The sequence below is a fragment of the Pelophylax lessonae genome, assembly GCF_965119305.1.
Source record: "Pelophylax lessonae genome assembly, chromosome: 8".
NCBI classification, from domain to species: Eukaryota; Metazoa; Chordata; class Amphibia; order Anura; family Ranidae; genus Pelophylax; species Pelophylax lessonae.
This window is the reverse complement of record NC_138775.1, coordinates 132,207,436-132,231,662: the sequence shown is the minus strand read 5'-3', so window position 1 is coordinate 132,231,662 and position 24,227 is coordinate 132,207,436. Positions and strand designations below refer to the sequence as shown.

Here is a 24,227-nt window from a genome sequence, read left to right as displayed (position 1 = left end):
CTCCTGATTGGCTGAGACACATCAGTGGCGCCATTGGCTCCTGCTGCTGTTAGTCAAACTCAGCCAATCAGGAGAGAAAGGGGCGAGGCTGAATGGCAGCTCTGTGTCTAAATGGATACACATAATGGACACGCTCGGCTCGGGTGCCCCATAGCAAGCTGCTTGCTGTGGGGTCACTCAACAGAAGGGAGGAGCCCAGCAGCTCCAGGCAAGGACCAGCGATGGAGGATCTGGGCTGCTCTGTGCAAAACCACTGCACAGGGCAGGTAAGTATAACATTTTTTTTTTTTTAAATTAAAATAAAATTGAGACTTAACTATCACTTTAAGCAAAACCCCTGCGAGGGAAACCAATAACCTCATTTTAATAGAATTGGCAAGAAAAGCCATAAAACATAATGTTACCCTAACATTTCATATTCCTAATATGTGCCAGTTGTGCTATGTTGTTGTGTTTAAAAATTGTCCTGTTTTCTTTGTATTGCTTCCTTTCTGTGAACTACCTGGTGATCCTGCCAATCCCCCTACTTTCCTATTTCAAACTGACCACGCTAGGCATGAGAGCATATCCATCTCAGCGTTGTCAGTTTTCTGGCTGTGCTGGAAGAAATGTCTGCCTGTCCTTTAATGATCAGACTTCTGTCACCGTTTCGGGATGGCCACTTTCTGTTCCAACATGACTGCCCACTAGTACACAAACAAGGTCCATAAAGACATGGATGAGCGCGTTTGGGGGTGCAGGAACAGGAAGGGGCCATCCCCAAACCCTTCCCACAAAGTTGGGAGCGTGAAATTGTCCAAAATGTCTTGGTATACTGATGCCTTAAGAGTTCCCTTCACTGGAATGAAGGGGCCAAGACCAACCCCTGAAAAACAACCCCACACCATAATCCTGGAATGCCATTAAAGTTCATGTGTGTGTTAAGGCAGGCGTCACAATGCTTTTGGAAATCTAGTGTATATTGTTCCAAAACAGTGAGTTTACTCCAGGCCAGATAACGTTTTCAGGGCTTTCCTGCCCATTTCCTTTTAAAAGCGAGTAAAAATTCATACAGGTATGTCTTTCCACACAAGGGGTTCTTACCATCAATACAATGAGACATAGCATTCAGAATCCTGGCTCTCTTATGGCAGCTTTACTGCTCCGAGTAGTACCGCATGGTCCTCCTGACCATCAAACATGTCCCAGTGTTCATGCTCAGACACTGTACCTCAGCATCTTTCCTTCCCCGCAGCTCCCTAGCTGCTCCATCCCTTCTGGACTCTCTCCAGCTTGGGCCTAAGTCTGTCCTGACCTGGACAGTTTGGTGCATGCCAGCAACTCTCACTGCGTCCTTCATACACTAACTTCCTTGGGTGGGGTGGGTTGGATCCCTGACCTCTAATCCTGCTTTCCTAATACAACAGCACACACCTGTGCCATTAATGGGCTTGTTTTCCCCAAAACCTTGCCCAGACTGCCTTATCACACAGTGGTATGGCCTCACCGTGCCACATATCACCCCCCCCCCTCCCCTGTTTCGACCCGGAGGGAGAAACGCATAAACCCGTCACTGTGGTTGGGTCCCTTTTGCGCCAGCTTTTAGCTGCATAGGCCCAACACTTTTTCTGGATATGTTTCCACAAGCACTTCTTCCTGACCCTTGGGGTCCCACTGCTCTCTCTACCACCCCTCTTGCTACCTTTATTAACCTCAGTCCTTACCATCTGTCTTTCAGGTTCAACAATACCAGTGTGGTTACCCTTGGCAACCAAACCATCATCAGGAAATCTTGTCCCATTGTTTGCTAGGACAGAATCTGAGGAGGGACCACATACAGGCAAGAGGTTACTCCCAATGGGACCTTCCCAAAGTTTCACATCGCCCCCTGTTGTCAACACTCCACAAGCGACTATTGTACCAACTACATTTTTTACACATTTTATACACGAGTCTCTTTAACCATTTCTTTATCCTCTGGTACTTCAACCTATATCTCTGATCGGTCCAACAGTGCTCTATAGTGCTTATACACAAGATCAGTAGGAAGCAACCCAGCACAATGGGAGACAACTTTCAGCATTATCACAAAACATTGCATCACTCAACTCCATTCTTGGCAACCTTTGCCCAGTACAGCCTGTGATATCCAGCTCCAATTAGCAGTACACTGTGCTACAAGTTCTCCTGACCCAAAAGATTCACACTGGCTGTACACTCCATGATTCTAACATTTCTTTGACTATGTCTGTCATTTAAAATACACACTACACCATCAACTTCTTCATGCATTGTTGGCAAAATGTCTGCTGTGCATTCACGCTCACTCAGGGCCTTCTATCATGAGAGGGTTTACTTTTGCAGCAGTCAACACACCTTGTCTACTGACTGTTCAGCAGACCCTTCTCCTGGTACACCAGCAATATTGTCCATCTCATAATTACCTACATAAATTTATTTCAACATTACCATTAGTCTCTTGGCCAAGCCATCCCAATCAAATGTGCTCCACTTGCTGGTGCTTCGCAGCACTGCATCCGCCCAAGGAGACACAGACCAAGGGGCTCAACATATGTTATAACCCCCCCAAAAAAGATTGAATCCTGGGAATGGGATTAGAACTGGTGCCTATACCCAAAATCAAAGGGGAGATGCTTCCAATTACTGCTACATACCGAAACGCCACGAAGAAAACCGCACCTACCAAGGCTACCAATTCAAGAGTAAGGAGAGAAAAATGTGGCATAGGCAAAACCCCACAACTGCTTGAGATGCACTCCCAAAAACCCACCCCACTCCTAATGCCCGATACCCAACCCAGCTAAAAACCTAGCTCCCCCATGATAATGTAAGGTCCAGTCTGTATGGGATCTCTCTAGCTAACATAAACCTTTGCACAGTAAGCCCATACATTGCAAATTATGGATGAAACTGTCTCCTGACAGTACAGCCTGCTGAACCTGCAAGGGTTGTTTAAACATTGACCTATCTTGAGGTTAGATCAAAGTTTACCAAACATTATAGGGGATAGACCATGGTTGATAAGAAAGCTACACTTTATAGGGACACCCTGGTTTACAGTAAGTTTTTAAAAGGAGTCAACAAACTCCTCTATACTTACAGCCGCTCACTAAAGGCAAGTTTGCATGTGGGCATTGCTCTATATGCAGACATGTAGTAAAAATTAAGGAATTCCAAAACTCACAAAATTGATGCACATACCAGATAAACTCTTTTTTGAATTGTCTATCCACCTAGGTGAAATGCAGAGGGGAACACGCCCCCCCCCCCCCCCCCTCGTAGTCCATTGTCTGTCAGCATGCTGGAATCAGGGATTCAATCAGCGCTTGCATCTATGCCCTAGATATGAAAACTTTGAGGACTCCTGGTCCTACAGCACAGCTGAGTAGATGCTTTCGAGGACTCCCAGCCTCACAGCCTACAGCTCACAGCACAATGGAATTGGATGTTTTACCTATAATGGACTACCAATTGGAGGCTAACATGGACCGATGGGAGCGATGAGCAGACTGCTGGCAACCTTTCTAATGCATACTATTACTGCTACTTATCTGCTATGGGTAAACACTAGCATGGGGAGAACTGTACTGCCGAGTACGGAGTGGAGCTCTACACCATTGCTGCATGTCACTAGCCCCCCTAAATGGGTTGGAAAGGAGGTGAATACAGCACCTGCCATATATCGTGAACGGCTAGAGACTGTCGCCACTTATTGACTAGAGGGTTGGACTTGGCTAGTATTGTATCATTTCCCACACATGAATATCTGCACTCCCTTATAGCAGCACACAATAGTACCACACTGAGACGGTGATACCCAGGCGGACATACACATACAAATAGCGGGCCGACTCCTCATCTCGTATGAGCACCACCACCTGGTTGAGGTCAATCAGCTGCTAAGTGCTATATCAGTACAAGTTAAATCAACATGGCAGGCTGGGCCCTATAGGTCTGTGTAGGAGTTGAGACAGAAGGTTTCATAGGTCATTGGCTGGTATGGTATATAGGGTGCCTTGTCAAGAGAGGACATACCTGAGGATACGGCTCCTATTCAAGTGTGTATATGTACTGCTCAATATGTTCATTTTGAAATGACGATATTGGCACTCATTGTATATCCTTAATCATCTCTAATGCACGGGTCCCCTTGGACAATGCTGTTGCTTGTATTTGTTGTCTATTAGCCTCATTAAACACGTGTAGCATTTCTGCATAGTTGGCTGGACACCGCAGGTTCAGCAGGCTGTACTGTCAGGAGACAGTTTCATCCATATTTTGCAATTTATGAGCTTATTGTGCACAGGCTTATGTTAACTAGAGAGATCCCATACAGACTGGACCTTACAGTATTGAGGGGGGAGCTAGGTTTTTAGCTGTGTTAGTGGAGCGGGATGTAGGAGGAGGGGTGGGTATCATGCACTAGGAGTGGGGTGGGTTTTTGGGGGTGCATAACAGAAGAGGGGCTTTGGGGCAGCCTGGGCAGTGGTGGAGCATCCCAAGTGGTGGAGCATCCCAAGTGGTGGCGGGGTTTTGCCTATGCCACTTTTTTTTTTTTTTTTTCCTCCTTGTTTGTGAATGTCCAATAAACTTGCACTTGAATTGTCAGCCTTGGTACTGAAGGTGCTGTTTGCTACGTGGTGTTTGGACTCAACAGCATCTGCCACGTTACAGTTTTACTTTTATATTCCAATACCATATTTTCAGACATCATTGGTTGTAATACCACATTTTCACCACCGTGCCACCGTGCGCTGGCAGCGTTTTACTCTCAACACAGGATCTTGCATTTTCAGCCCTAAAAGGCTGCATTTACCCAATATTTAACTCAACATTTTTAATCTCATTATTTTTTTTTTTTTTTTTTTTTTAATATTATTAAGCAACACATTCTATGCAGATTTACCACTTGTCTTCCTGCTACACAGTACTCTCCCCAAAGACAAGTCCTTTTCAGCATTAACCGGTGCTTTCCCACTACCCAACAGCAAGTCTCTCTTGAAAGCTGATCGCCTCACTAGACTCGCCACCACTTCACCGTTATTAAACGTACATTCAGTCTCTCTCACATTTATACCTGCAACAATATTACCGCTCCACTTGGCAGGTGTTGAAATCTTTCTTGGCAAGTGTTGCAATCTTCCTTTGAACCTATCGCTTCAGGAACAATTTCTCTGTCGCACTTTCCTTGCCGCGTTTCCCTGTGTGACCACATGGTGAAACAGCTGCCCTCCTAGGCATCACAGAGTCTTTGGCATCCCAGCCCTTTTTGTGGGGACAATGAGCCACCTCTCCACTGCAGCTCTGCCATCCATTCCTCTCTTGTTGCAATGGGATAGCGCACTCTCCCAGCAGAACTTTTCCAGTGCTTTCCAACTGCCTGTAATGGTTCCTCTCAAGCCCACCAACCATGACTCTCGCCACCACACGTCTCACGATTGACCTTGTAGATAAAAAACCCAAAATCTCCTGTGCTTGAAAGTGGGCCCATGGGTAACAGCTGGCTACATTCTCATCCTGGCTTTCTTGAATAAGTCCCTCCTTGCTGCCCTCATAAGACTGGGGAAGTCTGGAAACACTGAAACTATAAATCTAAGCGGGGCGCACTGGCCTAGTGCATTATCCTTTAAACATTGTTTCATGTAAAAGTTGTAAGTATTATACTTAAACTGACAAATACATCAAAAGCTTATCATATAGAAACAGCAACATCGTCCACCAACAGGCTTTTGCATGTCCAGTTGTCCTGTCATGTGAAATGATGAATCATGGACTAGATGTTGCTGTTTCAGTTTGTGAGTAAATATTACCACTTTTATATGAAAAAATAATGTTTTAAAGATATGGCTCTAGGCCAGTGCGCCCTCTGTTCTGTCTTATGGTCTCACTATTGACCTTGACAATGCAGTGTCCCAGAATGATCTGAGTCCGTGTAGCCGCCGTCCGTGGCGCCGACCGTGAGAACACGCTCCCCCACCGAACCAGCAGAAAGGAAGAGGAAGTGTGCCTGGACTGTACCATTGTCCGCTGGATGAGAGGGAGGATGGCTGGGCTGTACCATGTTAGAGCCGAGGGCGGGCTGTACAAGACAATTCGAGCCGCTGCCAATACGAGAGCAGTGAGCAGAGGAGTGACTGTGGCTCCGCTCCTCCCCTGCCTTGCTGCACGCAGTGCGCGGCCGAGTGAGAGTCACGTGACGTCAGCCGGAGCCGGGATCTGGTCAGTGACAGACAGTTCCCCCTGCCTGGATGATTTCCTACCAGTCAGGTATCTATATACTGTATGTTCTCCTTGTGGCAGTGCAGTATCTATATGTCAGCGGGGCTGAGAATGTTCTGAGAGTTGAGGCAGAAGAACAGAGAACCCAATCTTGTCCAAATGCACCCCTTATCCTCTGCTGTTGATTTGTAGGGCTCCTCCATTCAGGGTTCCTGCCAACTAGTATTGAAGGACCATATGCACATGTTTTCCATTTGAATTGGAAAGTCTTTAGGGCCGATGTACGCTGCTGCTTTGAGACTATCTGAACCTTGACTGCAGTGCTAAGACAAGGTCATCTAGTGCCCAAGATGAAAAGGGAAAAATGTCCCTGTGTCTTTGGTGTCAGTCGGGGGAGAACTCAGAATTGCATATCATGCAAGGCGCAGCAGTGCATACATTGCAGGGTACAGGGCTCCAAAGTGTATATGTGCAGAGATCAGGAGTGAATATGGTGCACACCTCTCCACTTTCCGCTCTACTAAGTTACCGCCAGATCCACACTTTTTTTTACATTTGGCTATTAACCCCCTTTGGTCTGTGGTTGGTAAGTAACCCTTGGTGGTAGTACCTCACTGTGAACTGTTGGTACAGCAGCCTAAGGTGACCTAGTCAAGGACAGCTATTAACCACACCTGAGAACACGTGCCGCACTGCCGCTCCGCTCCCCCACCGAACCGGGCAGAAACCAATGGGGGACAGTAATCAAGAAGAAGGTGACACAAGTGGGGGTTAGTAATCAAGAAGAAGAGGACTTAGTTAAAGCAGGTGCACATTGTAAACAACCTGTTTTAACTAATTGGCAAAAAAAAGTATAAAAAAATCATCTTTTTTTTTGGGCGGGGGTGTTGTCAGGGGGAGGGGGGGTGTCCCTGAATGGCAGTTTGGAAAAGTGGTCACCCTAGATACAGCACTGCATTAATTAAAAAATTGCGCGGTCGTGCGACGCTATACCCAAATAAAATTGATGTCTCTTTTTTTTTCCCACAAATGGAGATTTCTTTTGATGGTATTTGATCAGCTCTGCAAATTTTTTATTTTTTGCACTCAACAAAAAAAGTGACAATTCTGAAATAAACAAAATTATTTTTTACTTTCTGCTATATAACATTCCCAATAAAAAATTTTAAAATTCAAAATTTTAGGCCAATTTGTATTCTGCTACAAATTTTTGGTAAAAAAAAAATCCCAATAAGTGTATATTGGTTTGGTTTGCGCAAAAGTTATTGCGTCTACAAACTAGGGGAAAGATTTGTCCTTTTTTTTTATTTATTTTTATTTTTTACTAGTAATGGCAGCGATCAGCGATTTTTAGCGGGACTGTGACATTGCGGCCGTCAGATCAGACACCTGACATTTTTGACACTTTTGGGGGGTCCAGTGACGTTACTACAGTAATCAGTGCTAAAAATATGCATTGTTACTGTACTGACACTAGCAGGGAAAGGGTTTACACTAGGGCCGATCAGAGGATTAAATGTGTCCCTAGGGTGCTTTCGAACTGTCTGTGTGTGCAGGGATGGGCTTGCTGCATGAATACAGAGACCTGCTTTCCTAAATAAGAGGAACACAAGATCCCTGTGCTCATAACTGACAGAACAGCGGTCTGCCGTGTTTACAACGGCAGACCGCCGCTCGGTCTCCACTGGGAGTGGTCGCGGGTGCCCAGCGGCAATTGCGGCCACTGGACCCACTGATTGACTCCCCCTGTAGTCAATGGGCGCGCGCCCCACTAGCGGTCCCACGAAGCGACTTACAGGAATGACGTTTCGCGGGACAGAGCTGACCTGCCGCAGTAACACTATGGTGGCTGGTCGGCAAGCGGTAATTTTATGAGAGAAGTTTCAGGGAAAAAACGTACATTTTAAATAAAGAACTTTGAAGCACAATAAGGGTCAGTGCCCATCAATGCAGCCCCTCACCATTGCCCATGATTGCAGCTCATCATCATTGCCCATGGTTGCAGCCTGACTTGCCATTGCCCATGGTTGCAGCCTTGCCATTGCTCATCATTGAAGCCTGATCTGTGCTGGTTTAGCATGATTACATAGAGATTACTGTAAATTACACAGAGGGATCTGCTGTGTACTCAGTGCTCGCAGTCACACACAGTCCCACCTTCTTGGCCAGCTCTTATTACAGACAGAACCCTGGTCCAATGCTTGGACATGTGACGTCTATCCTAAGAGCCGGCTCAGGAGGCGGGACTGTGGGTGACAGTGAGCGCCGAGTACACAGGTGATCCCCCTCTTTTTGTAATGCAGCGGTGCTCGCCTCATCCCCGTCTCCTCCGAGGCAGCCAGGTACAATATCGGCATATAACATGCACACATGATTTGCCCCCTATTTTCAGTGGGGAAAGTGCGTGTTATAAATACGGTCGTTTTCAGGGCTTTCCTACCCACTTTTATTTTAAAGAGTCAAGGTTTGTCTTCCCACGCAGGGGGTTCTCACCAATACAAATTAAACATAACATTCAGCTTCCTGGCTCGCTTGTGGCAGCTTTACTGCTTCGAGTAGCACCGCATGGTCCTCCTGACCATCAAACATATCCGAGTGTTCGTAAACAGACGCTGTACCTCAGCTCTGCGTCTTTCCGTCCCCACAGCTCCCTTTCTGGACTCTCTCTACAGCTGGGGCCTCAGTTTGTCTTGACCAGGACCTCTCACGTCTTCCTTCAAGCACTGATTTCCTGGGGTAGGTGGGGCTCGGACCTCTAATCCTCTCTTTCCTTAAAGAACAACACACTCCTGTGGCCATTAGTGGGCTTGTTTTCCCCAAAATCTGTCTCCGAGACTGCCTTATCACGCAGTGGCATGGCCTCGCCATGCTACAATAAATATATATGCATGCATACATACACACAAATATTTTGCCTTTACATTTTTCTAATTTAAACTGAATAGATTGTTTTACAAGGTAAGGGTTCACATATACTTTGAGTGGCTGCATCCTTCAAGCACTACTAATTTCTCAGTGTGATCCTCTTTGTTGATGCCACAGACCTGCACCTACTTGCAAGATTTTTGTGGCTTTATTAATTCTTTCCTAAAGCTGTTCTGGAGTTATGCAGGATGCCATTCGGCGAAGTACATAACCAGCCATGGGATCGAATGAGACACATGAGGAAGGGCCTGGGTGGGGAAATGGGAGTTCAATAGGACAACTTCCCGAAAAATGAAGCTATCCTTTAAGAGACAAGTATTATCTACTGCAAGGCATAACCTGTTAATATCTAGATACTATTTTTATTCGATTTGGTTTAGTAAATAAATATATTGGCATTCATTTTAAATGTGTCTTTGATGAAATACTGGTGAGAATCTATGTCACTCTTAAGATGAACACGAGAATTTATAATCTTTTATGTTGTAATGATGCATGCACGAATATGTGTAAAATACTTTGAATCAAGTAATTCCAGCTGATCTAAGCCATCACTTTCACATAAACGCTGTACTTCAAAAGTATAATTGTAAATTATTTGCTCTTGAACAGAATGTTCATATTGCATAACACTTTTGCATTTAAAAAAAAAAAAAACTTTTTTCTTTTGTTCTAGACACTGGTAGGAGGAGGTGGAACTATTCTGACCACAATGCCAGTTATGATGGGACAAGAAAAGATGCCTATCAAGCAAGTGCCTGGTACTTTCAAACAGCTAGAGGTGCCAAAGGAGGGAGAAAGGCGGACAACGCACAATATCATTGAGAAGAGGTATCGTTCCTCAATCAATGATAAAATCATAGAACTGAAAGACTTGGTTATGGGAACAGATGCCAAGGTAAGGGACAAGCCATTGTTAAAATGAATTCATTTTTGAGACCTTTGCTATTCCTTTTGCCATCCTAATAGTTAATGTGTAATAAAGGCTCTTTATCACTCTTTCTCATGTCGCAGCTCTCTAGCAATACCTCAATAGTAGTTGTAGTAATTTTTTTGTAAATATCAACTTTATTTTTAGAAGTGGGATTTGCAGCAAAGTGTCTGTTTTCTGCTTGGATACAATGACACCATCCTTTCTTTTCCAATTAGATGGACATTTTCTGTTAGCTGACCTCAGTGTCACAGCTGTTTAGGGATTGGTAAGAGAGTTGTGACAGGAGAGAGATGGCAATAAAGAGCTTACAACAACCTGCATGCACATGTGCTGTTACAAGGCATCGCAAAGGGAACAGCATACTTAGGTTTTGAAACGTACAGATAGTAATCTTTTTAATATAAAAGCCTAGGTTGTATTAAACCCTTCACATCATTGTTATTACATAGGATTTATATAGCCCCAACAGTTTACACAGCACTTTACAATACGAAGGAGGACAAAACAATTTACAACACAGTTCAATACAGAAATAATAGGAGGACCCTGCTTATGGAGCTTGCAATCTAAAGAGAAAGGGGGTGGTATAAAATTTAGTGGCTGCAGGGGATGATCTGATGGGGGTTACTCAAGTACAATTCTTAGGTGGAGGTGGGGTAGGCTCTCCTGAATAAGTGTGTTATCAAGTATCGCCTAAAGGCGCACAGCTGACTGGACATACTCTGGGGCAGGGAGTTCCAGAGGATAGGAGAGGCTGTGGAAAAATCCTGAAGGCGAGCATGGGAGGAGAGAGGACGATTTGGGTGATAGCTTCAGATGAGGTTGGTAATGTAGCTGGGAGTGATGTTGTGGATGGTCTTGTATGTTGTGGTTAGTATTTTGAATTTTATATATTGGGGTAGGGGAAGCCAGTGAAGAGATTGGCAGAGAGGGGAAGCAGTCATATATCGGTTAGTAAGGTGTGTTAATCTGGCAGCAGCATTTATGATAGACTGAAGGGGGGATAGCCTGTGTAAAGTTGCAGTAGTCAAGGTGGGAAATAATCAAGGAGTGAATAAATTGTTTTGTGGTGTCGTTAGGAAGGAGCTTTTGTGGGGGTTAAGGCAGCAAGAATTAGCCAGTGATTGGATTTGGGGGGCTGAAGGAGAGGAGAAATCAGAGTCTAGGTTTACACCCAGCACCTGGCATTTGTGGAGGGACCAATGGTTGTGCCGTTAATTAAGCTTAGGCTTAGAAAGATTGAGTTTGAGGAAGTGGTGTGACATCCATACTGATATGTCACTGAGTAAATTTGTGATGCGTGAGGAAATTGAGGCAATGAGTTGAGTCTAGAGGTAGATCTGGGTGTCATCAGCATAGTGGTGGTAATGGAAGCTGTGGGAGTTTATCAGCTGGCCCAGGAAAGAGGTATAGAGAGAGAATAGGAGGGGCCCTAGGACAGAGCCTTATGGAAACCCCAACAGAAGGAGGAAGAGGAGCGGAGGAGATGTTGTATGTGGCACTGAAAGTGCACTGAGATAGGTAGGTAGGAGGAGAACCAGGAAAGAGCAGAGTTGCGGAGGCAAGGGAGGGGAGTTTGAGGAGGAGTGGGTGGTCAACTGTGTCGAAGGCAGCAGAAAGGTCTAAGAGTAGGAGTATGGAATACTGGCCATTGGTTCTGGCCATTGGTTCTGGCAGTAAGTAGGTCATTGGTGAGTTTTTGTAGGGCAGTTTCTATGGAATGTTGGGGACAGAAGCTGGACTGTAGGGGATTGAGAAGGTTGTTGTCAGTGAGGTAGCAACTCGGTTGGAGGCAAACGGGAGAAGGGAAATGGGTCTAAAGTTATTCAAACAGGTGGGGATCCAGTGAGGGTTTTTTAAGTATGGGGGTAACCAGTGCATGTTTGAGCGGTGAGGGAAAGGTGCTGGAATAAAGAGGGTGAATATGTGGGTTGGAGAGTCTAGGATAGTGCAGGAAGACCTACATTGTTACATACAGTATCTCAGAAAAGTGAATACACCCCTCACATTTTTGTAAATATTTTATTATATCTTTTCATGTGACAACACTGAAGAAATTACACTTTGCTACAATGTAAAGCAGTTAGTGTACAGCTTGAATAACAGTGTAAATTTGCTGTCCCTTCCAAAATAACTCAACACACAGCCATTAATGTCTAAACCACTGGCAACAAAAGTGAGTACACCCCTAAGTGAAAATGTCTGAATTGGGCCCAATTACCCATGTTCCCTCCCCAGTGTAAGGTGACTCTTTAGTGTTACAAGGTCTCGGGTGTAAATAGGGAGCAGGTGTGGTAAATTCCGTGTTATCGCTCTCACTGTCACTCTCTCATACTGATCACAGGAAGTTCAACATGGCACCGCTGGAGTCTTAGGCAACCACCCCACCACTGCTGCTCCTCTTTCTCGCTCTCACTCTCTCTCTCGCTCTCCCGCTCTTTTTTTCTTTTTTTTTCCTTTCTATCTCTATCTCTATCTCTCTCTCTCTCATGTTTGTTTCGCTTTACCTAGAACTATATTTGTGTTTCAGATGCATAAATCAGGGGTTTTGAAAAAAGCAATTGATTACATAAAGTACCTTCAGCAATCAAACCAGAAACTTCGTCAGGAAAACATGGCACTTAAGCTGGCTAATCAAAAGAACAGTAAGTAAAATGTTGTGTCTGAAATTACAATGGCTGTAGCGACAGAGGTTTGAAGCTGGGCTAGTCGATCTGGTTTTATAGTGAGCGGTACAGTAAAGTCTAGGTTGGCCCACAGGAAGTAGAATAAACACAGGGGGTTTATTTACTAAAGGCTAAAAGTATCCACTTTGTCAGTGCAGTTGCTCTATAGCTTTGTAAATGAGGTAAAACTTCACTATACAAAGAACACAATCGCATGAAGGAAAAAAAAGTTGTGTTTTTCCTTGCACATATTTTGGATTATGGAAGTCAGAGCTTTCCCTCATTTGCTATGTTCTAGAGAAACTGCACTTGCGGAGTGCCGCTGCGCTTGCAAAGTGCGCAGTTTATTTTCCTTTAGTAAATCAACCCCACAGAGTGGTTAAATTGTATAAAATTTGGTGTGACCAAGAAAATACCTGGAATAATCCATATGAGGATGCCATGCTCAAGATGCCAAAAGTTTCCCTTTTCAAAATAACTTGAACTCGCGCTTGTGTGCTGATTTTCTTTTTTTTTTTTTTTTCCTGGTTTCTACAAATATATTTCATAGGTCAGTTGCAATATACATTTTATGTTTGTATTCCAGAATATTTGAAAGGGATTGATTTGACCAGCTTGGTTGACACCAGCATGGAAATGAAGATGGATGAATTCAACCAAAACATTTTAATGATGTCTCCACCAGCGTCTGACTCTGGCTCTCCTGCTGTCTTCTCCCCTTACTCTGTGGATTCAGAGCCTGGAAGCCCTCTTCTTGATGATGAAAAGGTGGGCTTTCTACTCAGTGCCAAGCAGTAGAATGAAATTTCTATTAATGACACATCTAATATATCACACATGTTTTGCGTGGCTTTAGCTGCAAACATAATAAAATGTGCTGTAAAAATATGTAATCTTGGTTTCCTTTTTTGCAACCACTTTCCAAGTAGTTTTATAGTTGTTCATAATTTTTGATAATTGCATATTAATTTTATGTTTCAGATAGTCCTATTCATAACATGCACATCTATAGATTTCTGAAACCTCTGCAGTTTAGATTTACCTCTGTATTTTCTAGCATTTTTCGACATGGAGACATAATAGTTGAGTTCTTTAAACAATAGAAATGAATGACCTGTAACACTTAGTAACCAAGCTTTCTATAAACTTTATCTGTTTGGTCTTGTTACGTTGGTCACTTTGGTTTACGTTGACATAATAATGGCAGAAGGCACTTTGTGAGATACTCAGAGGATACCACACTGTGTTTATTCCAAGTCTGGTATCTTAACCTCTTTTAAAAAGGTTAACAAAACTGAGCTCTGACTCGTATACCAGATGTGTGAGCCACAGCACAGGATGTCACACTATTCAGTTTTATGGATCAGTGTTGCTTTTAATTGTATATTTCAGAACTTGCTTTACCACATTGATTTTGTTTTTATATTGAAGGTTAAAGATGAACCAGACTCTCCGACAGGATTGGGAATGATGGATCGCTCAAGGATGTTACTATGTACTATGACATTCCTTTGCTTGACCTTTAATCCCTTAACTTCTTTGTTGCACTCAGAAAATGCTGAGCACTCTGATAGGACCATGCAGCATGGAACAGGTAGAACCATGCTAGGTATTGAAGTATCAGGTAAACATGATTTTTCTCATATATTATATTAATATATATATATACTGTGTGTAAACTTTCACACCCCATTCACACCTGTGCGACTTGGACATCAAAGTCGAATGACAAGTTGTACCCCATGTTTGCATGCACTACTTTGGTGTGACTTTGATGCAACTTGAGGGCCATAAACTTCAATGGTAACCCTCAAAAGTTGCATGAAAGTCCTACCTGAATGTTTTACATGCAGCAGTGGGTCCAAATTTGCAGAGGGACATGTCACATCCAGGTCAGACATAACCAAAGTTGCTTGACTTTGGAGTCGTACAAGTGTTAATGGAGCCTTAGGGCTCTTTCACACTGGCGGACGTGGGGGGATCTTCCAGTAAGCAGGCTAATGACAGGTCTGTGCCTTCACCGCTTATGCGCAGCAGACACAGCCCTCCTTCCTCTATAAGGGGTCAGATGTAAACGGACCGCCTGTCTGTTTACATCCGACTGTCATCCAAACTGATCCACCAGACAGATAGGGAACATATCCCCCCCATCCATCTGTTTTTAACAGATCGGATGTTGACGGGTGTAGACGGACACATGTCCATTTACATCTGCAGCTTCATAGAGGGCATTAAATGGTCCGATCGGGTCCGCTTAAAAAAACTGACTGGTGGACCAGATCAGTCCGACCGTGTGAAAGGGGTCTTAATTGCACTAACTGAAATTAATGTCTACACTGCCTTTTAATCCTTTCGCTGCCAGGCCCTGTGCTCCAGTTTTAAACTCAGGTGACCAGACCATTTTTGCAATTTTTTCATTGCTTTTTTATTTTTTAAAAAGAGGGTGCTACTGATTTTTAGGGCCTCATGATATTTGCGCAAATGGTTCTCAATATTTTTGATAAAAATACACAAAAGTCAATATTAGCAGATACAAACACAGCAAATTTTACAAAATTCCTACTAAATATAAAGGTTTAACCTGTATTACATTAACAAATATTTGTAAATTTTAAAATTGTGCAGTTTTACGAAATGGGGAAAAGTGAACGAACGCAAAACTGTAAATTACCAAATTTCTCTAAAAAAACTGGAGGTTTACATTTTTCCCTTACAGCTTTCAGAGAAAAGACCGCCCCAAACCATATATTTTCTGAATGCACGTGACCAATAGAATAAAAAAAAAGGTGCTGCTGATTTTTATTGCCCTGTGACATTTGCGCAAATGTTTATCAAATCAATATTTTCACAAAAATGCACTAAATTCGTTATTAGCACATACAAACACAGCAAATGTCGAAAATTCCTGCTAATTTCCTACTAAATATAAAATTTTAACCTGTATAGAGTTTATCGAAAACAAATATTTGTAAATTTTAAATTGCGCCTTTATGTGAAATGGTGAAAATCAAACCTACACAACTGAATACCCACATTCAGGTGGAGGTCTCAGGGGGAGGTCACGGGGGGGCGGAATTGGTATATTCCTTTTTTTTTTTTTTTTTTAACTGTGGCTGGAATTAATGCAATTGTCGGTGGGAGAGGAAGCAGGGGGAAGCCGACAATTGCACCCAGCCACAGAGATCGGTGCTGGTGGATGGGGGGGGTAAGCAGTTAGGGGTGAAAGATGTGCTGGGGAGGGGGTGACAGTGGCAGACGGGGGAGGCATTTTTGCGGCCAGGGCAGCAGGTTGATTGGAGGGAGAGCATTAGGAGATAGGCAGGCAGCAGCAGTGGGGGGGTCACATTTTAGGTAATAACTCAGAGGATTGTAATTTCTCTCACCGTTCTTGTTAAGCTTCTAGTGAAAAATACTTGCAGAACTAAGGCGCTCCCTTCACACCTAATCGGGAGTGGAATTACCCCAATTCTGCCCGCGTTTTAAAACTAGTTTCTCTTACGTCCTCCGACAGTCGCTGCCACTTCATAATCTTCACTAATGGGGTCATTGACCTTTGCTCCGCAGGAGTAGCTAGGCAACAAGATTTGTTAACCACTTAAGCCCCGGAAGATTTTACCCCCTTCCTGACCATGGGGTTTTTTGTGATTTTTTTACTGCGTGACTTTAACGGACAATTGCGCGGTCGTGCGACGCTGTACCTAAACGAATTTCACTTGCTTTTTTTCCCACAAACAGAGCTTTCTTTTGGTGGTATTTGATCACCTGTGCGATTTTTTGATCATGCGCTATAAACAAAAAAAGAGCGTAATTTTTGCAAAAATAACAATATTTTTCACTTTTTTTTTATATGAAATTCCCCCCCAAAAAAATGTAAAAATCAAAATTTTTTAACATTTTTGGCCAAATTGTTTTATGCTACATATGTTTGGTTAAAAAAATTGCAAAAAGCGTATTTTGATTGGTTTGCGCAAAAGTTATCGCGTTTACTAACAAAGGGAAAGATTTTTGTCATTTTTGGTGTTTTTTTTTTAATGAGTAATGGCGGCGATCTGCGATTTTTTTTTTTTTGCGGTACTGCGACATTGCGGCGGACAGATCGGACCCTTGACTGACATTTTTGACACTTTTGGGGGTACCAGTGACATTACTGCAGTAATCAGTGCTATACATATGCACTGTTACTGTAAAAATGACACTGGCAGGGAAGGGGTTAACTGTATTGGACAGGGAGGGGTTAAGTGTGTCCTAGGGGCGTGTTTCTAACTGTAGTGGGACGTGGCTACTGGTGTAAAAACAGAGATCAACGGTTCTACATAGTAGAACCGTCTGATTTGCATTTTTACACAGGGGAGAATGACAGGCGGCTTGTTTACATAAGCCGCTCTGCCTTTCTCCCGCTGTACCGACGATCGTAGTGTGACTGGCGGACATCGGGTCCGCCGGTCACACGCCCGCACTCCTCCCTGAACGAGCCGAGGCGGGCGCACGCCTCAGCGGGCGCGCGCTCGCCCGCTTTTGGTTTAAATCCCAGTGACAGGCGAGCGACTTAGATCTACGTCACTCTGCCTGGCCGGGGCTGACTGCCGCAGTAAATTTACTGTGCGCAGTCGGCAACCGGTTAATATCAAAGCTTTTAGCATATCCCACCCCTAGGGGGTGGTCCCCTCAGTCAATACCTTCCTGCTTCCAGCATTCTCAACTCAGTTTTCAATTGCCTAGCTTAGGAGTAGCTGGCTGTTCCTGTGCTGGGGCTTTCAGTCTCAGCCTTCTATCCTCTTTTGGATTTTATTTCAAGTATTTTTCTCTTTCTTTTACTTAGCTGTTTTTTTCTCAGCATTAGTTTAGTTTAGTTTAGTTTTCTTCGGATGAAGATGATCATGCGGAGCTGGGTCTCGGTTTGGTCACCCTGTATCCCAGGGCTGTGTGCCAGGGGTTTCCCCAGCCTGCCATCGAGCGTTCAGCTCCGGTTTCCCTGGCATATTGAACGACCCATCCCTGTTCGCTGCAGGGATGCTGCCTGTGAGGTGGCTACCTCACCGGACGCCATTTGCGGTTTCGCACCGCAGTCCACTGCGTCCTGGCTGTAACACTCCCTGTCCTCAGTACAGCGGTTTGGTCGCTAGAGAAGGCTCCCCACGCCATCCGGAATGGTAAGTAAATTTCTATGTGGGGACCTGTCTGTTTGGGTGTCAGTCTGTGGCTGTGTGACCCGCATGTCTGTGTAAGTGCTGAGCTCCCTGTCAGATTCCTGTGTGGAATAGCTGCCTTTCTGTGGGCTGTGGGGGGGGGGCTCTCCCGCTCTGCTGTGTGAGATGTATGGGGCAGACTGGGATCAGACATGCTGTGCGGCGACCGCTGCTGCGGCCCACCATTTTTCTCGGCAAATTGTGGTGACCGGCCCTGTGTGATACAGCGCAGTGTTTTGGCGCCAAACGCCGCCATTTTGGCGGCGATCGCTCCTGCAAGCACATTTCGGCGCTATTTTCTTGTTGCCTGGATTCCCTCAGCCGAGCGGCCAGGTTTGTGAAGCCTTCATAGGCTATATAGGGCGGTCAGTCATTGCATCACTTCCTTTTTCACTGGAACAGCGATCGGTGGCAGCAGCTGTGTGCTCTCTCCAGGTTTTTACCTTCCTTATCCTGTATTTCCTTGCTCAGTGCTCCTTATCCCTGCGGGGGTCGGTACATACAGTAGTGTGCGGTGGGCTGCGCTCGCCGCGGTCTTAAAGGGGCGGTCCTTTATTTCAGTTGATACTGGGGCATGGATTCTCAGGACTGCAAGTTTCCCCCCACCCTGGTGGGGGGCCAAAGGGCTGCTGCATCCCCCGAGGGGGCTGATCTGGCTGCTGTTGTAGCGAACTTGGCTTCTCAGGTGCAGATGCTAATGGCTGATCGATCCGCAAAATGGCCCAGGTTATCTATTTCCTCTGATTCAGAGGGCGATGGGGTTGCTATGGCTGGAGTGCCCTTCTCAGGGTCTCGCTCATCCCTGGACCTTGTGGGGTCTGAGGGGGAGGCTGAGGTAGGAGTTGATACTTCTCTCCCTGGCTCGCCTGAAGAGCTTGCACTCATGGATGAGTTGATTACTTCTATCAAGGATACTTCTATCAAGGAAACACTGCATCTGCAGGATGAACCATGTCCTCCTGCTTTGATGTCCTCTTATGGGACTAAAAGGAAACGCAAATCTGCGCAGGTTTTTCCCTGCCCTGCGGAATTTCAACGCGCTGTTGATGAGCAATGGCGCAATTTAAAGAAGCCCTTTACTGTGCCAAGTAGGTTCAAGCTGCGTTATCCATTTACACCCACAACTGATGAGCGTTGGTGTGTGCCGCCTCAGGTGGATCACGCGGTGGCAGTTTTGAATAAATCTACTGCGATTCCTGCTGAGGATACCCCGGTGTTCCGGGACCCCACGGACAGGAGATTGGAGTCTCTGGCCTGTCATACTTATACGGTTGCTGGTTCTATGCTGAAGCCTATTTTTGCTTCCATTATGGCAGCCCAAGCTATTGCGGATTGGACGCAGGTGCTCAGGCGCACCCTGGTGGCTGACTCTGCTCCGCCGACAACGTTGACTATGGTAGATCAAATTTATCAGGGTGTCATGTATTTGTGCGATGCGGACTTGGATTTAGTCCCTTTTGGCTGCACGTCTCTCCAGTGTAGCGGTGTTGAACCGTCGCCTGATATGGCTGAAATGTTGGTCGGTTGACCAATCCTCTCGCAAGACTCTGGCTAATCTTCCCTACGCGGGATCTCGCCTTTTTGGCGAGTCTTTGGATACTCTGATAAAGGGAATTTCCGGGGGTAAGAGCACTCTCTTACCCCAAACTCACAAGAATAAGTTTGTTCGCGGTAAGAAGAATACCTCGTTCAGGCCCTCTCAGGGGTCCTTTCGTGCCTTTTGGTCACAATACAAGGGCAAGTCCTTCAAGGGCCAGGGCTCCCAGAAGAAGCCGTGGGCAGGGAAGCAGAAGTCCGGCCAGTCCGGGTCCGCTGCCCATACCACTTCAGCCTGAAGGGGCGCCCTCACCCAGTTCTGGGGTGGGGGGACGTTTGCTCGGTTTTCTTCAACCCTGGCTGGCCCGCATTCGGGACAGGTGGGTTCAGGAAATCGTTCGATCTGGGTACAAGATCGAGTTTCTCTCTCGGCCGGCGAGCAGATTTTTTCCCTCAAATCTTCAGCTGTCTCCGGAGCGTTTGCAGGATCTGCACCTGGCGGTGCGGGACCTGCGGGCCCAGGGAGTGGTGGTTCCGGTGCCTCATCGGGACAGATTTCGGGAGTTCTACTCCAATCTGTTCACTGTGCCCAGAAAGGAGGCCAAGGTACGTCCAATTCTGGACTTGAAAGCTCTGAACCGCTTTGTGCGGGTTCGCAAGTTTCGCATGGAATCCCTACGCTCAGTGGTGGCTGGCCTGAGTCCGGGGGTAATCATGGCCTCCATCGATCTGAAGGATGCGTACCTTCACATCCCCATTTTCGGGGGTCACCAGAGGTACCTTCGATTCGCCATTGCGGAGGATCATTACCAATTCGTGGCGTTACCCTTCGGTCTCGCTTCGGCTCCGCGGGTTTTCACCAAGGTGCTTGCGCCGGTCCTGGCTTTATTGAGAGCCCAGGGCGTCTCTGTCTTGGGATATCTGGACGATATCTTGCTTCGGTCTGCGACCAGTCAGGGCCTGGTAAACGACCTGTCCACCACGATGCAGACTCTGCAGGAGTTTGGTTGGACGATAAATTTTCCAAAATCGATGTTGTGTCCGTCGGTTCGTCTTCACTACCTGGGGATGATCCTGGACTCTGCTCAAGCGAAGGTCTTCCTGCCGGAAGACAAGCTCCGGACACTTCAGGACGAGGTCAGGTCCCTCAGGGACACTCAGTGCTCGTCCCTCCGGACATGTATGAAATGTCTAGGTCTGATGGTCTCGGCTTTCGAGGCGATTCCCTTCGCCCAGTTTCACACGCGGGGTCTTCAGGCGGAGATCTTGGCCAAGTGGGACGGGCGTCCGCAATCTCTGGATCTGCGGATCTCGTTGAGCCACCACACCCGAAGGGGTCGTTTGTGGTGGCTCCAGTCCCCGGCGGTGTCGGGGGGCAAGTCCTTTTGTCCCTTGTCGTGGACGGTGCTCACCACGGATGCCAGCCTGTCGGGCTGGGGTGGTGTTCTGGGCGTTCTATCCGCCCAGGGGACTTGGTCGGAGGAGGAGTCCTCCCTTCCGATCAACATTCTGGAATTGCGAGCGATAAAACTTTGCCTTCTGCATTGGTCTACATCAACCATCAAGGGGGCACCAGGAGTGCCCGTGCTGCTCGGGAAGTAAACGACATTCTGTCGTGGGCCGAGACGCACGTCCCAGTGATAACGGCTGTGCACATTCCGGGGGTGGAGAACTGGCAGGCGGACTATCTGAGTCGCCAGACCCTGGACCAGGGAGAATGGTCCCTTCACCCGGATGTCTTCCAGATGTTGTGCGCGAAGTGGGGTCTTCCGGACGTGGACCTGTTCGCGTCTCGTCTGAACAACAAGGTGGAAAGGTTCGTGGCAAGGACGCGCGATCCTCGGGCAGATGCCTCAGACGCGTTAGTGGCGCCCTGGCATCAGTATCGTCTGATGTATGCCTTTCCACCGATTCAGCCGCTGTCCAGGCTGCTTCGCAGATTGGCCTCGGAACCGCACGCGGTGATTCTGGTGGCACCGGACTGGCCTCGCTGGTCTTGGTACGCAGACCTCGTAAATTTGGCAGTCGACGTTCTGTGGCGCCTGCCGCTTCGGGAAGACCTTCTGTCTCCAGGGCCGATATTCCATCCTGCTTTACAGTTGCTGGCTTTAACGGCCTGGGTGTTGAAAGCCAGGTCCTGAAGGATAGGGGTCTCTCCCCTGAGGTCATTCCTTTGATCAAGGCTAGAAAAGCCTCTTCGGGAAAAATTTACTACCGTACTTGGAAAGCGTACTTTGCCTGGTGTGAGTCCAGGGGGTATTCCCCTCGCTCATACTCGGTGTCGAGAGTGTTCGCTTTCCTCCAACAAGGAGTGGACCAGCGTTTGGCGCTGGTCACAATTAAGGGTCAGATTTCTGCGCTGGCCGTTCTTTTTCAACGCCCTGTGGCATCTAATTCCTTGGTTAGCACCTTTGTTCAGGGGGTGCGACATTTGGCCCCTCCTAGGAGAGATCCTTTGCCTCCATGGGACTTGAACTTGGTTCTGTCTGTGTTACAACAGGCTCCCTTTGAAAAGATCAGGGAGATCTCGCTGTCTCTGTTGTCCAAGAAGGTTGCCTTTTTGGTGGCGATCACTTCGGCTCGCAGGGTGTCGGAGCTGGCAGCTTTGTCCTGCAGCTCTCCCTACTTTATGATTCTCTTGGATAAGGTGGTCTTGCGACCTAACCCTTCCTTTCTTCCGAAGAGGATCTCGGAATTTCACCTGAATGAGGACATTGTCTTGCCTTCGCTTTGCGCGAAGCCTAAGCATCCGAAGGAGGTGGCTTTGCATGCCTTGGATGTTGTTCGGGCGAACAGGGTTTACCTGTCATTGACTAAGTCTTTTCGCAAGTCGGATTCCCTATTCGTCCTTCCAGAGGGACCTCGGAAGGGCATGGCGGCGTCAGCTGCTACCATTGCCAAATGGATCAGACTGACGATTGTGCAAGCCTATGCTTTGAGGGGGAAGGTTCCTCCTTTCCCTGTGAAGGCGCACTCTACCAGATCTCTGAGTACGTCTTGGGCCTATCGTCATCAGGCTTCTGTGGCCCAGGTGTATAAGGCGGCGACTTGGTCGTCCGTTCACACCTTCTCCAAATTTTACAAAGTGGATGTTCAGGCATCGGCAGATGCTTCCTTTGGCCGTAAAGTTCTTAGTGCGGCAGTGCCTTAGGGTCCCTTGTTTGGGCCCTTGGCTGTTGGGGTGTTTTTACCCCTGGGTTACTTGTTCTTCCTGGGTTGTGGCTCCTGTTGAGCACGTTTTCCTGTTGCCAGGTTGGTTCTCTTACCTTGTTAAGGTTCCTTTCTCTGATGTGGGTACTGCGTTGCTTTAGGCGCGGCTGCGTTTTTTTCCCACCCCTCATGTCTACACTGCTCTGGGACGTCCCCATTACTGAAGATTATGAAGTGGCGGCGACTATCGGAGGACGTAAGAGAAAACTGAATTTTTGTAAAATCTTACCGTAAAATTCCTTTCTCTGAGTCCTCCGACAGTCCCCGCCCCTCTTTTGGGGTTTGCTTATGTACTCTACTGCTATGCTACTGAAACTGAGTTGAGAATGCTGGAAGCAGGGAGGTATTGACTGAGGGGACCACCCCCTAGGGGTGGGATATGCTAAAAGCTTTGATGTTAACAAATCTTGTTGCCTAGCTACTCCTGCGGAGCAAAGGTCAATTACCCCATTAGTGAAGATTATGAAGTGGCGGCGACTGTCGGAGGACTCAGAGAAAGGAATTTTACAGTAAGATTTTACAAAAATTCAGTTTTGCGATGCCATTACTTCCTAATGGCATTCCAATCGCGCAGCAATTTTGATGCGATTGTTGTGCAGTATATCGGGTTGCAGTTGCGCCAAATTGCAACGTGCGATGCTGCCATTTGAAAGTAACTTTCTCTATCGCTCATTGACAGACGTAGTCCTCGGTGATACAGCACCTTCGGGTTATGTTGCCTCCACAGGAGTAGGACTAGACAGGAAATAAAATGCTCTGGCCACACCCTAGGGGCAGTCCCAGAGGGTATATCCTCTCTCTCTCTGCCTCAGCAAATCAGTTTTTTTTCTGTCTAGTCAGGAGTAAGGACCTAGATACCTTGCTGGGATCTTCGGTCCTGGCAGGATTTTTTTCTTAGAAAATAATTTTTTAAGACAGCTTTTTTTCTCCAGTGTTCCTGTGAGATCTTCAAGCAAGAAAGCTGAACTGGGCGAACGGGCTGGATGTTACATAGTTACATAGTTACATAGTTAGTGAGGTTGAAAAAAGACACAAGTCCATCCAGTTCAACCCATGATGCGTGTGTGTTTGCTTTTAACCGTACATTGTGTACCCCTGTATGTTGTGGTCTTTAAGGTGTACATCTAATAGTTTTTTGAAACTATCTATGCTCCCCGCTGATACGACTGCTTGTGGAAGAGAATTCCACATCCTTACCGCTCTTACAGTGAAGAACCCCTTACGCACTTTAAGGTTAAACCGCCTTTCCTCAAGTTTTAGTGAGTGGCCACGTGTCTTATTGTATTCCCTTTCTCTGAATAGTTTGTTCCTTATGCTAGGGTCGCCAGTACAGTATTTGTACATTGATATCATATCCCCCCTCAATCGTCTCTTCTCCAGAGAGAATAGGTTCAGTGCTTGTAGTCTTTCCTCATAGCCGATGTCCTCCATTCCCCTAATTATTTTTGTTGCCCTCCTCTGGACTTTCTCCAGTTCCAGCACATCCTTCCTGCGGACCGGTGCCCAGAACTGGACAGCATACTCCAGATGTGGCCGGACCAGAGTCTTGTA

At 46.3% G+C, this 24,227-nt stretch overlaps 1 protein-coding gene across 1 annotated transcript in view; it reads left to right on the top strand.

Annotated features, from left to right (window-relative positions):
* Positions 1-24,227, top strand: part of SREBF2 (sterol regulatory element binding transcription factor 2) — a 90,898-nt gene that overhangs the window by 31,777 nt on the left and 34,894 nt on the right. The window contains exons 5-8 of the mRNA XM_082264879.1: positions 9,821-10,042; positions 12,609-12,723; positions 13,331-13,512; positions 14,176-14,368. Coding sequence (XP_082121005.1) covers positions 9,821-10,042; positions 12,609-12,723; positions 13,331-13,512; positions 14,176-14,368 — 712 coding nt within the window. The remainder of the gene's footprint in view (positions 1-9,820; positions 10,043-12,608; positions 12,724-13,330; positions 13,513-14,175; positions 14,369-24,227) is intronic.